Source organism: Neoarius graeffei, chromosome 7, assembly GCF_027579695.1.
Source record: "Neoarius graeffei isolate fNeoGra1 chromosome 7, fNeoGra1.pri, whole genome shotgun sequence".
In the NCBI taxonomy this organism is placed as follows: Eukaryota; Metazoa; Chordata; class Actinopteri; order Siluriformes; family Ariidae; genus Neoarius; species Neoarius graeffei.
The window spans coordinates 7,899,046-7,923,053 of record NC_083575.1 but is presented as its reverse complement, the minus strand read 5'-3'; the positions used below and the strand labels follow the sequence as shown (position 1 = coordinate 7,923,053).

Genomic DNA, 24,008 nt, shown 5'->3' with positions numbered 1-24,008 from the left:
GGATTACAGAGAGACGGTAGATATCTGCGTGATGATTTGGGTTCTTAGTTTATTGACTTTAAGTTGGACCTACTCGGCGTTGCTGGTATGGTAGCTTATGGTCACGCATTAAGGGGGTGTGGAGTTGGCGGACAGAAAAGATGGCCATTTCAGAGATGCCTACTAGTACGGATTGGCCATATTTTGTACGGAAAAGTTACGTAAATACGATGTTACGGCAAACAGTGTTATTCTGTACGGAATTATTATAAAGTCTTAAATTCCAGTGAGTTGTTTTTTAATGTCCAAGCGACTTTTTCAATCCATGCATGATTCATGGCTATTTATTTTTACGACAACCACACATGCTGTGTGTGACATGCGCAGATTCCGCACATTTGTTCGCGCTATTTTCGATACGGTAGAATGGCCGTGCATTACACCCGGTCAAAAGGGCAACGGATACGCGCACTGCAAACTGTGTAGAACTGACATTAACATCACTCGTGGTGGTCGCGATGACTGCACGCGGCATGTCAACTACAAAAAACATATGGAGTATGCTGAAATGGCGAGTCAGGCGGAAAGTAAATCTGGGGTATCCAGCTAGCCTGGGCCCGCCCATCCTAAGCGTGACGCAACACGAGGGCCTGTTGCGAGCTTAGTCTGGCCAGGCAAGCTATCTACAGCTCTTCCAAGCTCCCGAAAAATCGGGAACCAATCAACTTTGAGCATCTCCAACGGCCCTGGGTAGAGGCGTGTTCAAGGCAGTGACGTAGTAGAACTGCGACCGGAAGCCATAGATTGTTTACAGAATCTATGCCGGAAGCGCTTCATTCACTAGAAACATTACGAACATGGAGCAAGTTCTCATTGAAAACGGAGCAAAGAGCAGCCCTGGAGGTATTTATTGAAAGGAAGGACGTTTTCGCCTTGCTCCCGACCGGCTTCGGTAAGAGTTTAATCTACCAGTTAGCCCCGTCGCGTTGCATACGTCAGAGGAAAGAGTGATGTGATTGGTTTAAGCTTCGTCACAGCCTTTTCTGGCTTCGACCAGTAGCAAACTGAGGCATTTCAGGGAGGCGGGTCAACCACGCCCTTTGGGAAACGGTTGGGCTTAATATCTTGGCCAGACCAAATGCTCACAGAGCTTTGAAGTTGCGTTAGCCAGACTAGTATCCAGCGTTTTTTACGAAATCTGTGGATGAAAAGACACGGAACGTGACACGCGCTGAAGCGGTGATGGTTGACCTGTGCTTGGAGTTGAACTTGCCGATTAGTGCCATGAAATGTGAGTTAAACTTATTCAGTTTCTTTTTACATGTTTGATTTTTATTCACTGAAATATCAAACACTGGCTGTACTTCTTTAATTCAAAGTCTTTTCAGTGTTGCAAGTGCAAATGTACATGTAGTATGATCAAAAACAGAATTTTATGATTAGTGCTGTTGGGATTGTGGCAAAAAATTGATCAGTCCACTGTTTTAAATACAATTATAAATGTCATTTTATTCAATGTCTCTTCTGAAGCATTATGCTGAAGTATTTATATATTGGGACATTAAGATAACAATGTCGGACTCTCTTTGGCATGAAATAAGAATTTTTTTTAAAATTTTATTAGAATCCGTTAACAGGTAGAGCATTTTGCCAGGAAATATAATATAATACTTTTGAGGAGTTACATTCAATACCAGTGATTGGTAGTCAACCGTAATGTCTGCAAACAGGGAAACACTATTGTATTTATAAAAATGTGATATATTGTATGCTCTAGAAATTTGTCGAGTGGAAATTCAGTTGAGATGGCTGCTCGCGTTTTGTTTATTCAATTCACACAAAACAGTTCTTTTTAATAATTTAAATGTTAAACATATTGGTATATACACCTCTTTATAATGGAAATGCGCATAAATTAATGTTACTGAAAATCATTCCAAAATACTGAAAAATGTTTTCAAGAATACTGAAATTCAAAATTTGGGGTAGGCATCTCTGCAATTTATTTATTTATTTTTTTGTGGAAAGTTGATGGTTTGATGGACTACTGGCTGTGTGAACAACTGACTATTGAGGTTTTTCACCCACGTGACCAAGTCATGTGATGCATCGTTAGGCTGCCATTTTGGACGTCACGGCTCGAATCAGTTTGAATGCGAGGAAGGCGACAAACATAAATGAAAAAGGAGCGAGATGCAGAAAACACCTTCACTATCCAGCGACGTAGGGCATTTACAGGGCGAGCAGAGGGAGAGGTATTTGCAAAAATTGAGGTTAGCAGGCTTAGAGAACGACGTTTACCTGCTTCCGCCAGGATTGTTCACTGACGTACGGAAGTACACGAAGCCCTCGTCTTTACCTGACTTCGGCCCACATGATCTGTATACCTATGTCGTTAAAAACCCATCGCCATACACAGGTATTGATCTGAAAGCGTATAAGAGTTTGGATGCCTACAAATATTTTGAGTCAGGCTGGGTAACATGCCTACATCAGCGGGTCGTCCCTGGAGCCGGTGGTCGCCATCTGATTACAGCTAAGGTTTGTTCACATTTTCATTTACTTTCGGTCCTCAGGATAAACAAAATGTTATTAAATGTCATTGAAATAACTTCTTAGTCTGTTGAGACATGGCCCGTTATAAATTTGCTGTTACCAGGCAATGACCAAGAACTGTATTATTAGGGTCGGTGTCTGTGTTGTAGCAGTGTACTAGCAGCTAGCTGTTAGGACTAGCTAATGTCAACAACATAGTAGCTGGTATGTTACTGTAGCAATGTTTACATTCAGTCATTTGGATGACTGTTAAAACCTTTCAGTCTCAAGTTTTTCCTTTACTGTATTTACTAGTTTACTGTAATTATGATCCGGCAGCTTTTTACACCGGATCCAGTGTAAATAGCTGCTGGAGCGCGCTCTGGCTTGCTCCCCCTCAAATTAAGCAGCACGCACTCCGGGAGCAAGCCGAAGCGTGCTGCTTAATTTGAGGGGGAGCAAGCCGGAGCGCGCTCCGGAACCTCGGCCGGAGCACTCCGGGAGCAAGCCGGAGCGCGCTGCTTAATTTGAGGGGGAGCAAGCCGGAGCGCCCAGCTTAATTTGAGGGGGAGCAAGCCGGAGCGCGCTGCTTAATTTGAGGGGGAGCAAGCCGGAGCGCGCTGCTTAATTTGAGGGGGAGCAAGCCGGAGCGCCCAGCTTAATTTGAGGGGGAGCAAGCCGGAGTGCGCTGCTTAATTTGAGGGGGAGCAAGCCGGAGCGCGCTCCGGAACCTCGGCCGGAGCACTCCGGGAGCAAGCCAGAGTGCGCTGCTTAATTTGAGGGGGAGCAAGCCGGAGCGCACTCCGGCAGCTATTTACACTGGATCCGGTGTAAATAGCTGCCGGATCATAATTACAGTAAACTAGTAAATACAGTAAAGGAAAAACTTGAGACTGAAAGGTTTTAACAGTCATCCAAATGACTGAACGTAAACATTGTTACAGTAACATACCAGCTACTATGTTGTTGACATTAGCTAGCTTGACCTTCAAAATGGCAGACACCGGGGCGTCACGTGACCCTGTGACGTCAGGTGAAATACCTCAATATGTACCTGTGTGTGTGTGTGAGTAACTGTGTGACTGTGTAACTGACTCAGTGTGTCAGTAACTGAGTAACTTGAGTTACTATGTGCATTTTAGTTCCAGTCAGTGGTTTCAGGGTGTTGGTAAATGCACCATATTCATTTTGTACATTAATAAACTACAAATTAAACTCAAAATGACGTCTTCTGTGTGCTTAATACGTAGCTACTTAAACATGATTGTAAATTGAAAGTATTGTTTATAAGTTTATTTATTTAAGAAGGATCAATGTGTATTAATTAACATGTAAATGCACTAGAAATAATCACTGACTAGTTTTCTTTCATCTGTAGTCCCTGGAATTTTAATGTTGAAAGAAAGAAAGGTGTGCATGTGTATATATAACAAAAAGACAAAAATAATTAGAAGTCATGACATGGCCAAGAACAGGTGCAACACCATGTAAGAATAAATAATAATAACAATAATGCATAATTTAAACACAAGATAAAAAACAGATATACAGCACACAATCACAAACATTAATCGTGAGTGCTCGTGCATATTTGTGTGTGTAGTAGTAGGAACCATTGACCCCCCCTGAAATAGTCCTGGCCACCCCCTTGCCCCCCCAAGGAAAAAAGTCTAGTTCCGCCACTGGTTGTATGTAACAGAGTTTCACGTCAGTTCTTTTCTGTGTTACACAGGGGACAATCTGGATGCACTGCACGACATCACCGTAGCGTATCCGCACAGCGCCCCTCAGACGGAGCGCCACCTGCTGGCTGGGACCTTCCCACACCAGATCCACTTCCACGTGTGCCGCTACCCAGCGTCCTCTCTGCCTGAGGAGACTGCCGCCCTCCAGGCCTGGTGCCAGGAGCGTTGGGCGGAGAAAGAGGAGCGCCTGCGCTCGTTTTACATCTCTCAGCACTTCGACGAAGCCGACGCCCGAATACCGCCGTGCAAGAGCGAGCTGAGAGTGGCGCTGATCAAAGCCGCATCGCTGTGCTACTGGAACGCCTTCATCGCCTTGTCCTTTCTGGGACTCTGGCTCTGGACGCCGTTGCTCGTCTACTTCCTGCTGGTGGTGATCTTCTTCCTGGTTCAGCAAAAGGTGATGGGCGGGGTTGAGCTGATTGAGCTGTCGTGTCATCAACGCCTGAAAAGAACGAATGACGGACCAGGCAGAAAGAAAGACTGAGAGGTCTGTTTGGTCTCTCGTTCTGGCAAACTGAGCAGGAAGTGGAGCCCCCTTCTGGACCCGGGTGTGTACTGCAAAGTGAGCACAACAGCGAGGAAGGGAAGTGTCTGTGATTCCTAGCTTCCTGAAACATGACAAACTTAATCTTCAGTGCTGGAAATACAGCATTTTACAAATTTCACTGTGTATGAGGAAGTGCGCGCGTGCATTTTTATCCACTTAAGCTCCACCCACATTTTCTCATGTATCAGCATTTAATTGTACGTGTTCATATTTATCTGTATTTAAAGGCTGTGGTTCTCGCAAGTTTTTTTTTTTTTTTTTCCCTGCAGCTCTGTAAAAAAAAAAAATTATTTTAGTAATTTTAATTTTATTTTATTTATTAGTTTTATAATTACAGACTCATAGCACTTAGCTGGCACTGATATTCTCCTGTTTTACCTGATGTAGCCAGGCATCTCGCCAAGCAATTATAGGGGAAGGGGGGGGGGAAAACAGAAAAAAAGACTGCTGGTTGTCAGACGGATGGATATGTTGAAAGAATTGAATCGAAATCGAATGTAAAATCGATGCTTATCTCCGGCTGCGTCCCAAAGGGCAAGCTTAAACAGTGGAGGGTGCACGGCTTTAAACGCTTTTCGCATGAGGAAAAACCAAAAGTTGGATTTTGGAGAAGAAACGGGGAATTTTGAGATCGACGAGCATGAGGTTTCAGAAATTTGCTGTGATGAACAGCGCGCAAGACGGCTTTATATATTCAAACTGCCTTAAACATTGTATAAGCTGGTTGCTATTGAAAAAAATAAATATATACACACAGTACCAATATAAACGTATATCAGTCCAGGTTTTACTCTTATGCTTTGGAAATATTTGGAACTACAGACAGCTGTGGAGTTGCATGTTGTTGATTTTTTTTGAAATTTTCAAGACGTTTCAAAATTCAGGGCGGAAAAGGCTCCGTCCCAAATGACCCTCGTTTTCTGTTTCTGCATGACGTCAGGCTTGGGATGTGGGATCTTGGACCCGATCGATGCGTTACGAACGTATAGAATGTATATCGCCTCACTGACCATACCGGTAAGTAGTGCACTAAATATCCAGGAAGGAACCTCAGGAACAAATTGATGCTCTTTACTCTTTATATTGGACGTTAACCAATCAGGAGTCCACTACGTAGGGTGTGAAGTAATGGCGTTTCCATTCTGTGTGGAGTAGATAGGTTGGCATTTCATTGTTTATAACTGCATCCTAAATCCTACATCCTAACGAGCGCCCTTACGAATGAGTTAATGAGATTTAAGCCAAGCATTCGGCGTGCAGAGGAACTGCGTGTCGCCATTTGGGATGGAACCATTTTCTAGCGACTGCATAGTGAACTACAACCCCTGGCAAAAAGTATGGAATCACCAGTCTTGGATGAGCACTCATTCAGACGTTTTATTCTGTAGAACAAACTCAGATCACAAACATGATACAATAATAAAGTCATTCCAAAGTGCACCTTCTTGGCCTTCAGAAACACTAAAATAAACGAAGAAAAAGCATTGTGGAAGTCAGTAAATGTTACTTTTATAGACCAAGCACAGGGAAAAAAATATGGAATCACTCAATTCTGAGGAAAAAATATGGAATCACTCAATTTTCAGGTAGAAAATAAGGACTGACCCGGTCAATTTCCTGTCCCTAAATTGACACCTGCCTCAGATTAGATCTGCTCGTTAGTCTGCAGTTAGAAACAGCGCAGTTATCACACCTTGGAGGGCTGCTGGACCAAGTGGATTGGCAAGAATCATGGCTCCAACAAGAGAGATCTCATCTCATCTCATTATCTCAAGCCGCTTTATCCTGTTCTACAGGGTCGCAGGCAAGCTGGAGCCTATCCCAGCTGACTACGGGTGAAAGGCGGGGTACACCCTGGACAAGTCGCCAGGTCATCACAGGGCTGACACATAGACACAGACAACCATTCACACTCACATTCACACCTACGGTCAATTTAGAGTCACCAGTTAACCTAACCTGCATGTCTTTGGACTGTGGGGGAAACCGGAGCACCCGGAGGAAACCCACGCGGACACGGGGAGAACATGCAAACTCCGCACAGAAAGGCCCTCGCCGGCCACGGGGCTCGAACCCGGACCTTCTTGCTGTGAGGCAACAGCGCTAACCACTACACCACCGTGCCGCCCTCCAACAAGAGAGATGTCTCTTGAAACAAAAGAGAGGATTGTCAAACTTCTTAAAGAAGGTAACTCTTCACGCATGGTTGCCAAAGATGTGGGCTGTTCACAATCAGCTGTATCGAAGATATGGACCAAGTACAAACAGCATGGGAAGGTTTTTAAAGCCAAGCGTACTGGTAGACCAAGGAAGGCATCAAAGCGTCAAGACAAAAAACTTAAGGCCATATGTCTTGAAAACCGAAAAAGTACAACAAAACAAATGAAGCATAAATGGGAGGAAGCTGGAGTCAATGTACAAGTATGTGACCGAACCGTGAGAAATCGCCTAAAGGAAATGGGATTTTCGCGAAAAGAAAACCATCATTGACACCTAAACAGAAAAGAACAAGACTACAATGGGCTAAGGAGAAGCAATCATGGACTGTGGATGGCTGGATGAAAGTTATCTTCAGTGATGAATCACGAATCTGCATTGGACAAGGTGATGATGCTGGAACTTTTGTTTGGTGCCGTTCCAGTGAGATTTATGAAGAGGACTGCCTGAAGAAAACATCCAAATTTCCACAATCCTTGATGATACAGTGGTGCTTGAAAGTTTGTGAACCCTTTAGAATTGTCTATATTTCTGCATAAATATGACCTAAAACATCATCAGATTTTCACACAAGTCCTAAAAGTAGATAAAGAGAACCCAGTTAAACAAATGAGACAAAAATATTATACTTGGTCATTTATTTATTGAGGAAAATGATCCAATATTACATATCTGTGAGTGGCAAAAGTATGTGAACCTCTAGGATGAGCAGTTAATTTGAAGGTGAAATTAGAGTCAGCTGTTTTCAATCAATGGGATGACGATCAGGTGTGAGTGGGCACCCTGTTTTATTTAAAGAACAGGGATCTATCAAAGTCTGATCTTTACAACATGTTTATGGAAGTGTATCATGGCACGAACAAAGGAGATTTCTGAGGACCTCAGAAAAAGTGTTGTTGATGCTCATCAGGCTGGAAAAGGTTACAAAACCATCTCTAAAGAGTTTGGACTCCACCAATCCACAGTCAGACAGATTGTGTACAAATGGAGGCAATTCAAGACCATTGTTACCCTCCCCAGGAGTGGTCGACCAACAAAGATCACTCCAAGAGCAAGGCGTGTAATAGTTGGCGAGGTCACAAAGGACCCCAGGGTAACTTCTAAGCAACTGAAGGCCTCTCTCATAATGGCTAATGTTAATGTTCATGAGTCCACCATCAGGAGAACACTGAACAACAATGGTGTGCATGGCAGGGTCACAAGAAGAAAGCCACTGGTGTCCAAAAAGAACATTGCTGCTCATCTGCAGTTTATTAAAGATCATGTGGACAAGCCAGAAGGCTATTGGAAAAATATTTTGTGGATGGATGAGACCAAAATAGAACTTTTTGGTTTAAATGAAAAGTGTTATGTTTGGAGAAAGAAAAACACTGCATTGCAGCATAAGAACCTTATCCCATCTGTGAAACATGGTGGTGGTAGTATCATGGTTTGGGTCCATTTTGCTGCATCTGGGCCAGGACGGCTTGCCATCATTGATGGAACAATGAATTCTGAATTATACCAGCGAATTCTAAAGGAAAATATCAGGACATCTGTCCATGAACTGAATCTCAAGAGAAGGTGGGTCATGCAGCAAGACAACGACCCTAAGCACACAAGTCATTCTACCAAAGACTGGTTAAAGAAGAATAGAGTTAATGTTTTGGAATGGCCAAGTCAAAGTCCTGACCTTAATCCAATGGAAATGTTGTGGAAGGACCTGAAGTGAGCAGTTCATGTGAGGAAACCCACCAACATCCCAGAGTTGAAGCTGTTCTGTACGGAGGAACGGGCTAAAATTCCTCCAAGCCGGTGTGCAGGACTGATCAACAGTTACCGGAAACGTTTAGTTGCAGTTATTGCTGCACAAGGGGGTCACACCAGATACTGAAAGCAAAGGTTCACATACTTTTGCCACTCACAGATATGTAATATTGGATCATTTTCCTTAATAAATAAATGGCCAAGTATAATATTTTTGTCTCATTTGTTTAACTGGGTTTTCTTTATCTACTTTTAGGACTTGTGTGAAAATCTGATGATGTTTTAGGTCATATTTGTGCAGAAATGTAGAAAATTCTAAAGGGTTCACAAACTTTCAAGCACCACTGTATGGGGCTGCATGTCAGGCAAAGGCACTGGGGAGATGGCTGTGGTTACTTCTTCACTAAATGCACAGGTTTACATTGACATTTTGGACACTTTTCTTATCCCTTCAATTGAAAAGATGTTTGGGGATGATGAAATAATTTTCCAAGATGACAACGCATCGTGCCATAGAGCAAAAACCGTGAAAGCATTCCTTGGTGAAAGACACATCCAGTCAATGTCATGGCCTGCAAATAGTCCAGATCTCAACCCAATAGAAAACTTGTGGTGGAAATTGGAAAAAAATGGTCCACGACAAGGCTCCGGCCTGCAAAGCTGATCTGGCAACTGCAATCAAAGAGAGTTGGCACCAGATTGATGAAGAATACTGTTTGTCACTCAGCAAGTCCATGCCGAAGAGACTGCAAGCCGTTATAAAAGCCAGAGGTGGTGCAACTAAGTACTAGTGATGTGTTTTGAATGTTCTTTTGTTTGTCTGTTTTTCATGATTCCATATTTTTTTCCCTGTGCTTGGTCTATAAAAGTAACATTTACTGACTTCCACAATGCTTTTTCTTCATTTCATTTAGGCCAAGTTTACATTAGACCGTATCTGTCTCGTTTTCTTCGCGGATGCACTGTCCGTTTACATTAAACCGCCTGGAGACGCCGGGAAACGGGAATCCGCCAGCGTCCACGTATTCAATCCAGATCGTGTCTGGTCCGGTGCTGTGTAAACATTGAGAATACGCGGATACGCTGTGCTGAGCTCTAGCTGGCGTCGTCATTGGACAACGTCACTGTGACATCCACCTTCCTGATTCGCTGGCGTTGGTCATGTGACGCGACTGCTGAAAAACGGCGCGGACTTCCGCCTTGTATCACCTTTCATTAAAGAGTATAAAAGTATGAAAATACTGCAAATACTGATGCAAATACTGCCCATTGTGTAGTTATGATTGTCTTTAGGCTTGCCATCCTTCCACTTACAAGTGGTAAGTGATATGCACTGAGATCACACACACAGCGGCTCAGTCCCGAATCACTGCTCGTGCGCTTCACTCGCGCGCTCTGTGAGCTGCGCAGGGCCGGAGTGCGCACCCTCCAGAGGGCACTCGCTGTTCAGGGCGGAGTGATTTGGAGCGCAGGATGCCTGCGGAGCCGAGCGTATCCGTGTATTGGCGTTGCTATGTGCACGCGAATCGTGTATTGGCGTTGCTGTGTGCACACTAATCGTTTTAAAAACGTTAATCTGATGATCCGCTGATACGGTCTAATGTAAACCCCACCTTAGTGTTTCTGAAGGCCAAGAAGGTGCACTTTGGAATGACTTTATTATTGTATCATGTTTGTGATCTGAGTTTGTTCTACAGAATAAAACGTCTGAATGAGTGCTCATCCAAGACTGGTGATTCCATACTTTTTGCCAGGGGTTGTATATGATAAATATAGATAGCAATGATCTGCTTCTTAGCGGAAGGATATTTAGTGCATGAGATCACCAGCTCAGCTCCATCGTCCCTTTCGAAGTCCATGACTGATTTTGGGATTGAACCGAGATGGAAGGGTCGGTGTGTTTGGGACGGGGCTCGTGTGCATCATGTATTATGTAATGCAACGCTTCATGGTCTTGATGGAGGAGGATTTTCTCCTCTCGTGTGTGTGTGTGTGTGTGTGTGTGTGTGTGTGAGACGACCGACAGGGCTTTATAGACCCCTTCGCATGTTTGTAAACAAACCGACCGTTGCCAGGATGCGCGCGCAGCCTGGACTCAGAAACAATGGCGCTGCCCATAGACCGGCATTATGAGCTGTCAGATTATGCCAAACAATTGTCGTTACAAGATCGAGAATGCTACATAAATAAGTTAACTCTAACAAGTGGACATCGCCTACCGGATCCGCATTTAATTAAAGAGTGGACGGACGATGTTAGTAAGTTTTCCTCCGATACCTGAAGGCAGTCATACTATTTACAAAAAATGTCAAACTCAAAAAAAAAAAAAAAAACTATTTACAAAAGTAGCCTGCCATCAACATTCTGGTTACAGCGAGACTACAACTTGATTAACAATGGGACATTCATATTCATTTTGTTTTAATCAAATTATGCCAGTGATGTGATGGCAATGTGGCTTTAGCTACAACAGCAAATCCCAACACTAAACAGCAATTTGCAGGCGGTAATGGCATGAAAGGAATGATAGTGTAAAGAGTGCAGCTAAGAGAAATCAGAGCTGCGTAAAAAGCGAGAGGCAGAGAGCAGAAATGAAACTGAACGGGGCGGGAGCTAGGTTAGAGCAGTCAACGTAAGTTGGCATTTAGAGTGAGGGCACACAATTTTACCTTTCCATCCTTGCTTTAAAATTGTGATTTTCGGCATACACAAATAACGATGGCACAAAATCTGGACTGCTTGAGTCAAGCGAGACCTCTCCGACAAACAAAATTGCATGCAAAGCTAAGTTAACATGCTAACAATATTCATTACATTGTGTAACTACAACCCCGATTCCAAAAAAGTTGGGACAAAGTACAAATTGTACAACCCCGATTCCAAAAAAGTTGGGACAAAGTACAAATTGTAAATAAAAACGGAATGCAATGATGTGGAAGTTTCAAAATTCCATATTTTATTCAGAATAGAACATAGATGACATATCAAATGTTTAAACTGAGAAAATGTATAATTTAAAGAGAAAAATTAGGTGATTTTAAATTTCATGACAACAACATATCTCAAAAAAGTTGGGACAAGGCCATGTTTCCCACTGTGAGACATCCCCTTTTCTCTTTACAACAGTCTGTAAACGTCTGGGGACTGAGGAGACAAGTTGCTCAAGTTTAGGGATAGGAATGTTAACCCATTCTTGTCTAATGTAGGATTCTAGTTGCTCAACTGTCTTAGGCCTTTTTTGTTGTATCTTCCATTTTATGATGCGCCAAATGTTTTCTATGGGTGAAAGATCTGGACTGCAGGCTGGCCAGTTCAGTACCCGGACACTTCTTCTACGCAGCCATGATGCTGTAATTGATGCAGTATGTGGTTTGGCATTGTCATGTTGGAAAATGCAAGGTCTTCCCTGAAAGAGACGTCGTCTGGATGGGAGCATATGTTGCTCTAGAACCTGGATATACCTTTCAGCATTGATGGTGTCTTTCCAGATGCGTAAGCTGCCCATGCCACACGCACTAATGCAACCCCATACCATCAGAGATGCAGGCTTCTGAACTGAGCGCTGATAACAACTTGGGTCGTCCTTCTCCTCTTTAGTCCGAATGACACGGCGTCCCTGATTTCCATAAAGAACTTCAAATTTTGATTCATCTGACCATAGAACAGTTTTCCACTTTGCCACAGTCCATTTTAAATGAGCCTTGGCCCAGAGAAGACGTCTGCGCTTCTGGATCATGTTTAGATACGGCTTCTTCTTTGAACTACAGAGTTTTAGCTGGCAACGGTGGATGGCACGGTGAATTGTGTTCACAGATAATGTTCTCTGGAAATATTCCTGAGCCCATTTTGTGATTTCCAATACAGAAGCATGCCTGTATATGATGCAGTGCCGTCTAAGGGCCCGAAGATCACGGGCACCCAGTATGGTTTTCCGGCCTTGACCCTTACGCGCAGAGATTCTCCCAGATTCTCTGAATCTTTTGATGATATTATGCACTGTAGATGATGATATGTTCAAACTCTTTGCAATTTTACACTGTCGAACTCCTTTCTGATATTGCTCCACTATTTGTCGGTGCAGAATTAGGGGGATTGGTGATCATCTTCCCATCTTTACTTCTGAAAGCCGCTGCCACTCCAAGATGCTCTTTTTATACCCAGTCATGTTAATGACCTATTGCCAATTGACCTAATGAGTTGCAGTTTGGTCCTCCAGCTGTTCCTTTTTTGTACCTTTAACTTTTCCAGCCTCTTATTGCCCCTGTCCCAACTTTTTTGAGATGTGTTGCTGTCATGAAGTTTCAAATGAGCCAATATTTGGCATGAAATTTCAAAATGTCTCACTTTCGACATTTGATATGTTGTCTATGTTCTATTGTGAATACAATATCAGTTTTTGAGATTTGTAAATTATTGCATTCCGTTTTTATTTACAATTTGTACTTTGTCCCAACTTTTTTGGAATTGGGGTTGTAAATAAAAACGGAATGCAATGATGTGGAAGTTTCAAAATTCCATATTTTATTCAGAATAGAACATAGATGGCATATCAAATGTTTAAACTGAGAAAATGTATCATTTAAAGAGAAACATTAGGTGATTTTAAATTTCATGACAACAACACATCTCAAAAAAGTTGGGACAAGGCCATGTTTCCCACTGTGAGACATCCCCTTTTCTCTTTACAACAGTCTGTAAACGTCTGGGGACTGAGGAGACAAGTTGCTCAAGTTTAGGGAGAGGAATGTTAACCCATTCTTGTCTAATGTAGGATTCTAGTTGCTCAACTGTCTTAGGTCTTTTTTTTGTCGTATCTTCCGTTTTATGATGCGCCAAATGTTTTCTATGGGTGAAAGATCTGGACTGCAGGCTGGCCAGTTCAGTACCCGGACCCTTCTTCTACGCAGCCATGATGCTGTAATTGATGCAGTATGTGGTTTGGAATTGTCATGTTGGAAAATGCAAGGTCTTCCCTGAAAGAGACGTCGTCTGGATGGGAGCATATGTTGCTCTAGAACCTGGATATACCTTTCAGCATTGATGGTGTCTTTCCAGACATGTAAGCTGCCCATGCCACACGCACTAATGCAACCCCATACCATCAGAGATGCAGGCTTCTGAACCGAGCGCTGATAACAACTCAGGTCGTCCTTTTCCTCTTTAGTCCGAATGACACGGCGTCCCTGATTTCCATAAAGAACTTCAAATTTTGATTCGTCCGACCACAGAACAGTTTTCCACTTTGCCACAGTCCATTTTAAACGAGCCTTGGCCCAGAGAAGACGTCTGCGCTTCTGGATCATGTTTAGATACGGCTTCTTCTTTGCACTATAGAGTTTTAGCTGGCAACGGCGGATGGCACGGTGAATTGTGTTCACAGATAATGTTCTCTGGAAATATTCCTGAGCCCATTTTGTGATTTCCAATACAGAAGCATGCCTGTATGTGACGCAGTGCCGTCTAAGGGCCCGAAGATCACGGGCACACAGTATGGTTTTCTGGCCTTGACCCTTACGCACAGAGATTCTTCCAGATTCTCTGAATCTTTTGATGATATTATGCACTATAGATGATGATATGTTCAAACTCTTTGCAATTTTACACTGTCGAACTCCTTTCTGATATTGCTCCACTATTTGTCGGCGCAGAATTAGGGGGATTGGTGATCCTCTTCCCATCTTTACTTCTGAGAGCCGCTGCCACTCCAAGATGCTCTTTTTATACCCAGTCATGTTAATGACCTATTGCCAATTGACCTAATGAGTTGCAATTTGGTCGTCCAGCTGTTCCATTTTTGTACCTTTAACTTTTCCAGCCTCTTATTGCCCCTGTCCCAACTTTTTTGAGATGTGTTGCTGTCATGAAATTTCAAATGAGCCAATATTTGGCATGAAATTTCAAAGTGTCTCACTTTCGACATTTGATATGTTGTTGTAGCGAGAATCGCGTGTGGGTGGAGCACAGAGGACGGCAGGACAGAGATCAGGTTTGTTTAACGGCTTTATTGCCACACTTTTCAGGGTTGCAACACTGTTTCACAATAGCGCGAGAGACACACACACACACAGCGTCTCGTCCGGGCCTGCCTCTGCTCTCGCTCTCCCTCCTTAAATAGGGCGGTTTACTAGGGAGAACACACAAAACACAGGTTAATGACACTCAGGTGAAGCGATTCTGCCACTTACCTTCCCCAACTCCGCCCTCCTGTCACAGACCGGTGCTTGACCACGCCCCCGCTGCCACATACCCCCACCGCCCGACTCAGGCCGGGCGCCCGTCCGGCCCGCAGCCGACTCCCCCCCCCCCTGACGGGAGAGGAAGTCCGCCACGACCATCTGCGCCCCCGGCCTGTGGACCACCTTGAAGTTGAAAGGTTGGAGCGCCAGATACCAACGGGTGATCCGCGCGTTGGCATGCTTCATGCGGTGGAGCCACTGGAGGGGCGCGTGGTCCGAACAGAGGGTGAAAGAGCGCCCCAGCAGGTAGTAACGGAGGGCGAGGACCGCCCACTTGATGGCCAGGCACTCCTTCTCGATAGTGCTGTAGCGCCCCTCACGCACTGACAGCTTCCGGCTGATGTACAACACTGGGCGGTCCTCTCCCCCCACCCGCTGGGACAAAACGGCCCCCAGCCCTCTGTCCGACGCATCCGTCTGCAACAAAAAGGGGAGAGAGAAGTCAGGGGAGTGCAAAAGTGGCCCCCCACACAGTGCAGCCTTTACCTCAGAGAAAGCCCGCTGGCACTGCTCCGTCCACTGGACCGGATCTGGCGCCCCCTTTTTAGTGAGGTCAGTCAGCGGGCTGGTGACGTCCGAATAATTAGGTATGAACCTACGATAATAGCCAGCCAGCCCCAGGAACTGTCTCACCCCCTTTTTGGTCTTGGGTCTCGGGCAGGCCGCAATCGCTGCTGTCTTATTAATTTGGGGACGCACCTGCCCGTTACCCAAGTGGAAGCCCAGATACCGTACTTCCACCCGCCCAATCGCACACTTCTTCGGGTTGGCAGTGAGCCCCGCCCGCCTCAGCGACCTAAGGACGGCCCTCAGGTGTTGCAGGTGCCGCTGCCAGTCATTACTATAAATGATTATGTCGTCTAAGTAAGCGGCCGCATAGGTGGCGTGGGGCCGGAGGATCCGGTCCATCAGCCGCTGAAACGTAGCGGGCGCCCCAAACAGCCCAAACGGAAGTGTGACGAACTGGTGTAAGCCGAACGGTGTGGAAAAGGCCGTTTTTTCCCGGGATAATGGAGTCAAGGGGATCTGCCAATATCCCTTCGTCAAATCCAGTGTCGAGTAAAAGCGAGCCGTGCCTAGTCAATCAAGCAGCTCATCAATACGAGGCATTGGGTACGCGTCGAATTTAGACACCGCATTGACTTTTCTATAGTCCACACAGAACCGGACCGAGCCATCGGCCTTGGGAACCAAGACCACCGGGCTGCTCCAGTCACTGTGGGACTCCTCGACGATGCCCATTTCGAGCATGGCCTGAAGTTCTTCCCGAACCACCTTTTTTTTGTGTTCGGGTAATCTATAAGGACGGCTACGCACTACCACCCCCGGGGGCGTCTCTATGTGGTGTTCTATGAGGTTGGTGCGTCCGGGCCGGGGCGAGAACACATCCGAAAACTCGGCCTGCAACTGGGCGACCTCCGTGAGTTGGGTCGGGGAGAGGTGGTCTCCACAGGGGACCGGAGAGGTGCGAGATGCCAATGACCCTTTTTGGATCTCCGGCCCCAGCTCCGCCTTCTCCGGAACTACCGACACCAACGCCACGGGGACCTCCTCATTCCAGAGCTTCAGCAGATTGAGGTGGTAGATCTGTAGCGCCCCCTCCCTGTCCGTTCGCCTAACCTCATAGTCGACATCCCCGACTCGCCGTGTGACCTCGAAGGGCCCTTGCCACTTGGCGATTAATTTGGAGCTCGACGTGGGCAACAGGACGAGTACCTTATCTCCCGGAGTGAACTCTCTAAGGCGCGTGCCCTTGTTGTACAGGCGGGTTTGCCGTTCCTGGGCCTGCCGCAAATTCTCCTGAGTTAAGTGGGTGAGCGTGTGGAGTTTTGCGCGCAGATCCATAACGTATTGAATTTCATTTTTGCTCTGCGAAGGTCCCTCCTCCCAATTTTCCCACAGTACATCTAAGATGCCGCGCGGCTTACGCCCATACAGTAATTCAAATGGAGAGAACCCCGTGGAGGCTTGGGGGACCTCTCGCACTGCAAACAACAAGGGTTCGAGCCACTTATCCCAGTTACGTGCGTCCTCACTTACGAATTTTTTGATAATATTCTTGAGGGTGCGGTTGAACCGTTCGACTAAACCGTCCGTTTGTGGGTGATACACGCTGGTGCGGATCGGCTTAATACCCAATAGCCCATACAGTTCGGCCAGTGTTCGTGACATAAACGAGGTGCCTTGATCAGTCAGAATCTCTTTCGGGATTCCGACCCGGGAGATGACGTGGAAGAGGGCCTCTGCAATACTACGTGCGGAGATATTGCGAAGAGGCACCGCTTCCGGGTATCGCGTTGCATAGTCCACCAGAACCAATATAAAGCGGTACCCTCGTGTTGACCGATCTAATGGCCCGACGAGATCCATCCCAATTCGTTCAAACGGGGTCTCGATTAATGGTAGGGGGCGCAAGGGCGCTTTTGGAATGGCCGCTGGGTTTACTAACTGGCATTCGCGGCACGCCGTACACCACTTACGGACGTCGCCGCGAATCCCCGGCCAATAGAATCGGGCCATTATCCGGGCGAGTGTTTTATCCTGCCCGAGGTGTCCCGCCATGGGATTAAAGTGAGCCGCCTGGAATACCAATTCCCGACGGCTCTTTGGAATTAACAACTGGGTGACACGCTCCTTCGTCTGAGTGTCCTGCGTCACTCGGTATAACCTATCTTTTAAAATGGAAAAATAGGGGAAGGTCGGGGTGGCATTCGGCTGGAGCGTTTGACCATCGATTACTCTCACTTGGTCAAACGCGTGTCGCAGAGTTTCGTCTCGCGATTGTTCCAGTGGGAAATCCGCGAGGGATTCCCCAATAGAAAGAGGAGGAGCCGGGGGCCCCTCACTCTGTCGCGGAGATGACGTAGACGGCCCTGCGACCGCAGCTCCAGCCAAAACGACACCGGGACCCCCCCCGGCTAACCGGCAGGACCCACTCTTTACTAGGTGTGCCATCAACCCCCGGAATCCCGGCCAGTCAGTCCCCAAGATTAAAGAGTGGGTAAGGCGAGGATTAACCGCCGCCTTCACTATAGATTTGTCCCCTCTGAAATGTATGTGGACCGACACCAACGGGTAGCAGTGAACATCCCCGTGCACACACAACACCTTCACCCCTTGTGCTCCCCCCAATGCCTCGTCTTGCACCAGGCTTTGGCGGATCGAGGTCTGGTTGCAACCCGAATCCACCAACGCCTGATAGGTCGCCCCTTGTACACTTACCGGTATGCGATATGCTCCGGCCTGATCGAGGGCAGCCTCTGGCGCGTCGGGGATCCGCACCACCGCCCCCACCTCCATCGCGGCACACTGTTGCTGCAGGTGGCCCGGTTCCCCGCAGCGCCAGCAAACCGGCCCGGGCCTCCCCTCTGCAGCTGTGGACTGAGGGTCACTCACCTGAGGGGGGGGAGAGACAGACACAGAAGGGAGAAACGGGAGGGCACCACGGGTGCGGCGGGCCGGCTGGGGTGGGGCCGGCCCCCGCCTCCGTGGTGGGGGAATGGGGCGAGGACGGGACACGGGAGGAGGGGGAAGAGAGAGAGAGAGAGAGAGAAGAGGAGAGAGAAGAAGACATCCGTTGTCCTGCCGCCGGGACAGCCGCCAGATGATCCTTCGCCAGTCCTACGGCCTGATCCAGCGACGCCGGGCGGTGGCACTGGACCCACTCCGCGGTTCCGGCGGGTAGGCGGGCGATGAACTGCTCCAGCGCCACCTGGTCGATGATCCCCTCGGCGTCGCGATCTTCGGCCCTCAGCCACCGCCAGCAGGCGTCCCGGAGCTGCTGGCCGAACACGAACGGGCTGCCGACTTCCTCCATTCGCAGCGCGCGGAAGCGCTGGCGCTGCTGCTCCGGCGTGCGCCCCACGCGCTGGAGGACAGCCCGGCGAAGGTCGGCGTAGGCCAGCCGGTGGTCGGCGGGGAGCTGTAGTGCGGCTAACTGCGCCTCTCCCGTCAGGAGGGGGAGGAGGCGCGCCGCGCGCTGTTCCATCGGCCACCCCGAGGCTTCGGCGACCTGTTCGAATAACGCGATGAACGCCTCGGGGTCGTCCTGCGGGCCCATCTTAGTCAAGGTGATGGGAGATGGGCCCGCGGCCGGGGCGCTGGTGGACCCCGCCGACGCGAGGAGGCGCCGGAACGCCTCACGGTCTTCCTGTTGAGCCAGCACCAGGGCTTCAAAGCGGCGCTCCTGCTCCTTCCGGAGTGTGACGAGCGCCTGGTGCTGGCTCTGCTGGGCCGTGGCGAGGGCGTGGACCAAGTCCGCGAACGGGGAGGATTCCATGGGGCTGCAGGACAGGTGCTCCACGATCCCGGGTTTCGGCACCACTGTAGCGAGAATCGCGTGTGGGTGGAGCACAGAGGACGGCAGGACAGAGATCAGGTTTGTTTAACGGCTTTATTGCCACACTTTTCAGGGTTGCAACACTGTTTCACAATAGCGCGAGAGACACACACACACACACAGCGTCTCGTCCGGGCCTGCTTCTGCTCTCGCTCTCCCTCCTTAAATAGGGCGGTTTACTGGGGAGAACACACAAAACACAGGTTAATGACACTCAGGTGAAGCGATTCTGCCACTTACCTTCCCCAACTCCGCCCTCCTGTCACAGACCGGTGCTTGACCACGCCCCCGCTGCCACAGTTGTCTATGTTCTATTGTGAATACAATATCAGTTTTTGAGATTTGTAAATTACTGCATTCCGTTTTTATTTACAATTTGTACTTTGTCCCAACTTTTTTGGAATCGGGGTTGTATGACCCAGCTAATCAGACAAACGTTACCAAAGTATTTTGCTACATCAATAAACGAAGACTAGAAAGAATAAAAAAGAAAGATTTAATAAATAGCCTGATCTTACCTGTGATGAAGTGGGCGCTGCAAACCCGCACGTTTTTGATGGTGCTTTCATCCCAGTCTACACGTTTGATGGCTTGTAGTCATAGACGTCGGCGATTTTTTTGGAATGGGTGAGATCCTGCTGGAATTCTGTACATTTTAACCCCATCACTGCTACGATTCTGACACCCGACAACACAACAACTAGGCATTTCTGAGTCTTTTTTGGGTCCAGGCTGCGCGCGCAATTTCCGCTTACGTATGAATGACGTTTACTGCGAAGGGGTCTATAGGACAGTTTTACAAGATCACACATACACACACACACCTTTAGATTCCCTGCTGTCCATCAATGAACTGATATAAAGCCTAATTTTCCTCAGTGTACCTGACAATCCAGCCAAACAGCACTTTTTCGTGTGTGTGTGTGTGTGAGAGAGAGAGAGAGAGAGAGACAGCTCCACAATGTTTGTTTTCATCCAGGAAAACCGGGTGTAATTCTTCCTGATTTGAAAAGGAGTGATAAAGTTTACATGTTTTCCCAGTGCAGCACATTTCGAGCCAAATCCAGCCACTGTGATGAATGAATGTTTTCTTCGCGTCCTCGTATCGACACGCATCATTTCTCATTGCCTGCTTTGATACGCAACCGACAGGGTTTCAGGAGCGGAAAATACAACGTACGATCCATAATGCACAAACAGTTTTCCTGTTAGAGCAGCATGTAGAGAATATACACTACCGTTCAAAAGTTTGGGGTCACCCAGACAATTTTGTGTTTTCCATGAAAAGTCACACTTTTATTTCCCACCATAAGTTGTGAAACGAATAGAAAATATACTCAAGACATTTTTCTGGCCATTTTGAGCATTTAATCGACCCCACAAATGTGATGCTCCAGAAACTCAATCTGCTCAAAGGAAGGTCAGTTTTATAGCTTCTCTAAAGAGCTCAACTGTTTTCAGCTGTGCTAACATGATTGTACAAGGGTTTTCTAATCATCCATTAGCCTTCTGAGGCAATGAGCAAACACATTGTACCATTAGAACCAGGGCTTTGAACCGGTTCAAGGAACGAAAATGAAAACCGGGAACTTTTTCTATTTCACATGGAACAGAAACGAAACCAGAAACTTTATTATTTTTTATGTTCCGGAACAGAAACGCTTATTAAAAATAATGGTAACCGGTTAATACCGGTTTTTATTTCGTTCCTCAAAGTTTCCGTAGCCTACAAATAAAAAAGTCATTCTTCTCCTGCGCAAGTTTCTATGACCCGCTGGGGTTCACTTCCTGTGTGACGTTCGCTGACTGAATGGAGAGAGCGGGAGGGTGGACTACTATCACGTCTCCACATCTTAAATAAGAGGTAAATATTGCAGTCTGTCGTTATTCAAAAACGTCAATTTCAAACACGATATCAATATATTTGTCCACGTTAATGAGAGGCTCGCGAACATTAAATGACGTTAACCTCTGTTAGCCTATCAATGCATAGGGCCTGACTAGCCTTTGGTAACACACTAAACGAATTCTCTTTCATTTTTGGCACTTTTTCTGTTTGTGTAGATGGGAAGACATACTGAGAATCCAAATCGCCAACATTTGAAATAATAATTGTTTTGAATTATTTCTTGTCTTATTTAATGAAGGTTGTAATAGAATTAGCCTACATTTGGCTTAAGCTGGATGAGACCGAGACATAATTTTATAGCCATTTGTTAAACAGCTGGCAGGGAACGCAATTAACCGTTCCGGGAACGAAATTTTTTTGTTCTAACCGGTTCGGGAACGTCTATTTAATGGTGGAACCCAAAACCGAAAACGTTAAAATTCCGTTTCTGTTCGGAACGAACCAATAGGAAAAAAAATTCTGGTTCAAAGCCCTGATTAGAACACTGGAGTGAGAGTTGCTGGAAATGGGCCTCTATACACCTATGGAGATATTGCACCAAAAACCAGACATTTGCAGCTAGAATAGTCATTTACCACATTAGCAATGTATAGAGTGGATTTCTGATTAGTTTAAAGCAGTGGTTCTCAAACTTTTTTCACCAAGTACCACCTCAGAAAATACTTGGCTCTCCAAGTACCACCATAATGACCAACATTAAAATACAGTAGCGTAGTCGGCCTAAGTATTCATTAAAAACAAGGCGGAGGTTTTATTTAACAAGTATATTTAATATTGTTGGCCACTGTAACATTACACACAGTACTTTGAACAGTAACACTGTGTTTAAATATAGGAAAATAAAACACTGTACTTAAATAATGAATCAAATAAAATTAATTGCACATAAAAGTGAAATAAACATTGTACTAAAATAAATATTAAGAGTTCTTAAAGATTAAGTGAAAATGTACTTAAATGTTAAGTAAAAAAAGTACTGTACTTGATGTACTTGAAAAAAATCAAAACAGGCTATGCATAGCTGCAGTTCTTGCCGTTTCTTTGTATTTTTCGTCATACTTCCTCCTCACTGGTTTCTGCCGTTTGCTAGCAGTTCTGGGGCTGGTTTTGCCACTGTCGTTAGCATCTGCGCTCGGCTCACACACGTTCTCCCTCTCCCCTGATCCACGCTTCCATTCGCGGATTTAAGCCACGACAGTAATTTTGTCGTACTCGTCATAATTAGCAAAGCCACCTCCACCTTTTCCCATCACAGCCGAGTCTACCAATGGCGGATAACCGTCTGTCAGCGGAACCGGCGGGAATGCGTACGTACGCTACGTATGGCTACCCAGAAGCGCTTGCAAACTTTTTAAAGGTCCCATGGCATGGTGGTTTGTTGATGCTTTAAACGGGCTCGTGGAGGCTTCCGGATGTTATATCCGCAGCCTTTCTCGAAATGAACCCTCGGCACGTAAATATAGCCTCCTGGGAGAAAGCTCCATTTCAGCGCTTTTCCCAGTGCGTCGTTTTGCTAATGAGAAGCAGGAGGCGGGGAAGGGTAGAGGGTGGGGGCGGGCCAGGGGGGGAGGGGGAGGGGCTTGACCAAGCTGCGCGTACACATACTCGCTGCTATCAGCGCCTGTAGCCACGCTGCTAAGACAAAACCCCGTTCTCCCTCAGACTCCTTTCGTAAACTCAACGTGACACAGAGAACAGAGAGAGAGAGTGTTCGGAGTGGTAGTTTACGAACGTATAATACCCTAGGCTTGAACACGCACTCCATAACCAAAGAGGATAGAAGCAGCAACTACAGCAACATGTCGCTTATCCAACAGAAGACATGCATTGCGGAGCAATAGTCAAACATAAGCTCATAAGTTACAGTCAATTTCCAGACTAAACTCAGTTTAACAGCGCATGCTGCATGCTCTTTAGTTTTGTAGCGCAGAGTACCTGGCTAACTGCAGGAAGCGGTTAGCTGCACAGCTAATGTAGCCATTGCTAGGCTAACGCACCGATTTTAAAACACGGCAAAATGACCAGTTATACACTTACTTGTTCGGTGTTTGTGGCTGATGCAGCAGGGATGCTTGGTACGGACCCAGGCTTCAGTGACAGTTGATGTGCAAAACCTGCCCTGTACTGTCCCAAGTTGTGGAAACATTCCTCAGGAAAATGCTTCCGACAAACATACACCGTCTTAGGTAAAATTAAGCCACTGCGTCTTCAGGGGCTCTCCCGTCGGCAGTAAAAACAGACTCTTTTCTGTGTTGTCACATCCATGTACAGCGCAATTTCCATGTTTCACTCGCTTAGGTGGTGCCATGTTGTTGTGTCCTCTATGGTCTCCTCACTACAACTGGGCGGGGCAATCCATACAGTGGGTGGGAATCCAGAGGGGGGGCGTGGGGATCATCTCCCTTGCTGACGTAGTAAAGGGAAGAGCTTATCAACGCGCCGTTTTGACGCGCCATTCTCAAATGTTGGGCATAGTTTGGTTTACACATTATGAAATTTCTAGCCACTGGGGTGACTTAAGAAGGTCAGAGGAACTCATTTTAACGTTAAAAAACCTCAAAGTGAAAATTTCATGCCATGGGACCTTTAAAATTATTAACTTAATTTGTATTTCCTTTCATTGTCTTGTCATCGGTTGATAAGATATATTTTCATCCATTCGGATATTATGAATAGTATTTCACGTTTTATTTTTTTTAATTTTATTTATATTTAATTAAGTAATTCTTTGGCGTACCACTAGAATGGAGCCCGT

The 24,008-nt window shown here is 46.3% G+C and overlaps 1 protein-coding gene across 1 annotated transcript in view; it reads left to right on the top strand.

Moving 5' to 3' along the window:
- Positions 1-6,188, top strand: part of lclat1 (lysocardiolipin acyltransferase 1) — a 106,292-nt gene extending 100,104 nt beyond the window's left edge. Inside the window, exon 6 of the mRNA XM_060925253.1 lies at positions 4,247-6,188. Within this exon, the coding sequence (XP_060781236.1) occupies positions 4,247-4,743 (497 nt within the window). The 3' untranslated portion in view covers positions 4,744-6,188. The remainder of the gene's footprint in view (positions 1-4,246) is intronic.
- The last annotated feature ends 17,820 nt before the right edge of the window (positions 6,189-24,008 follow it).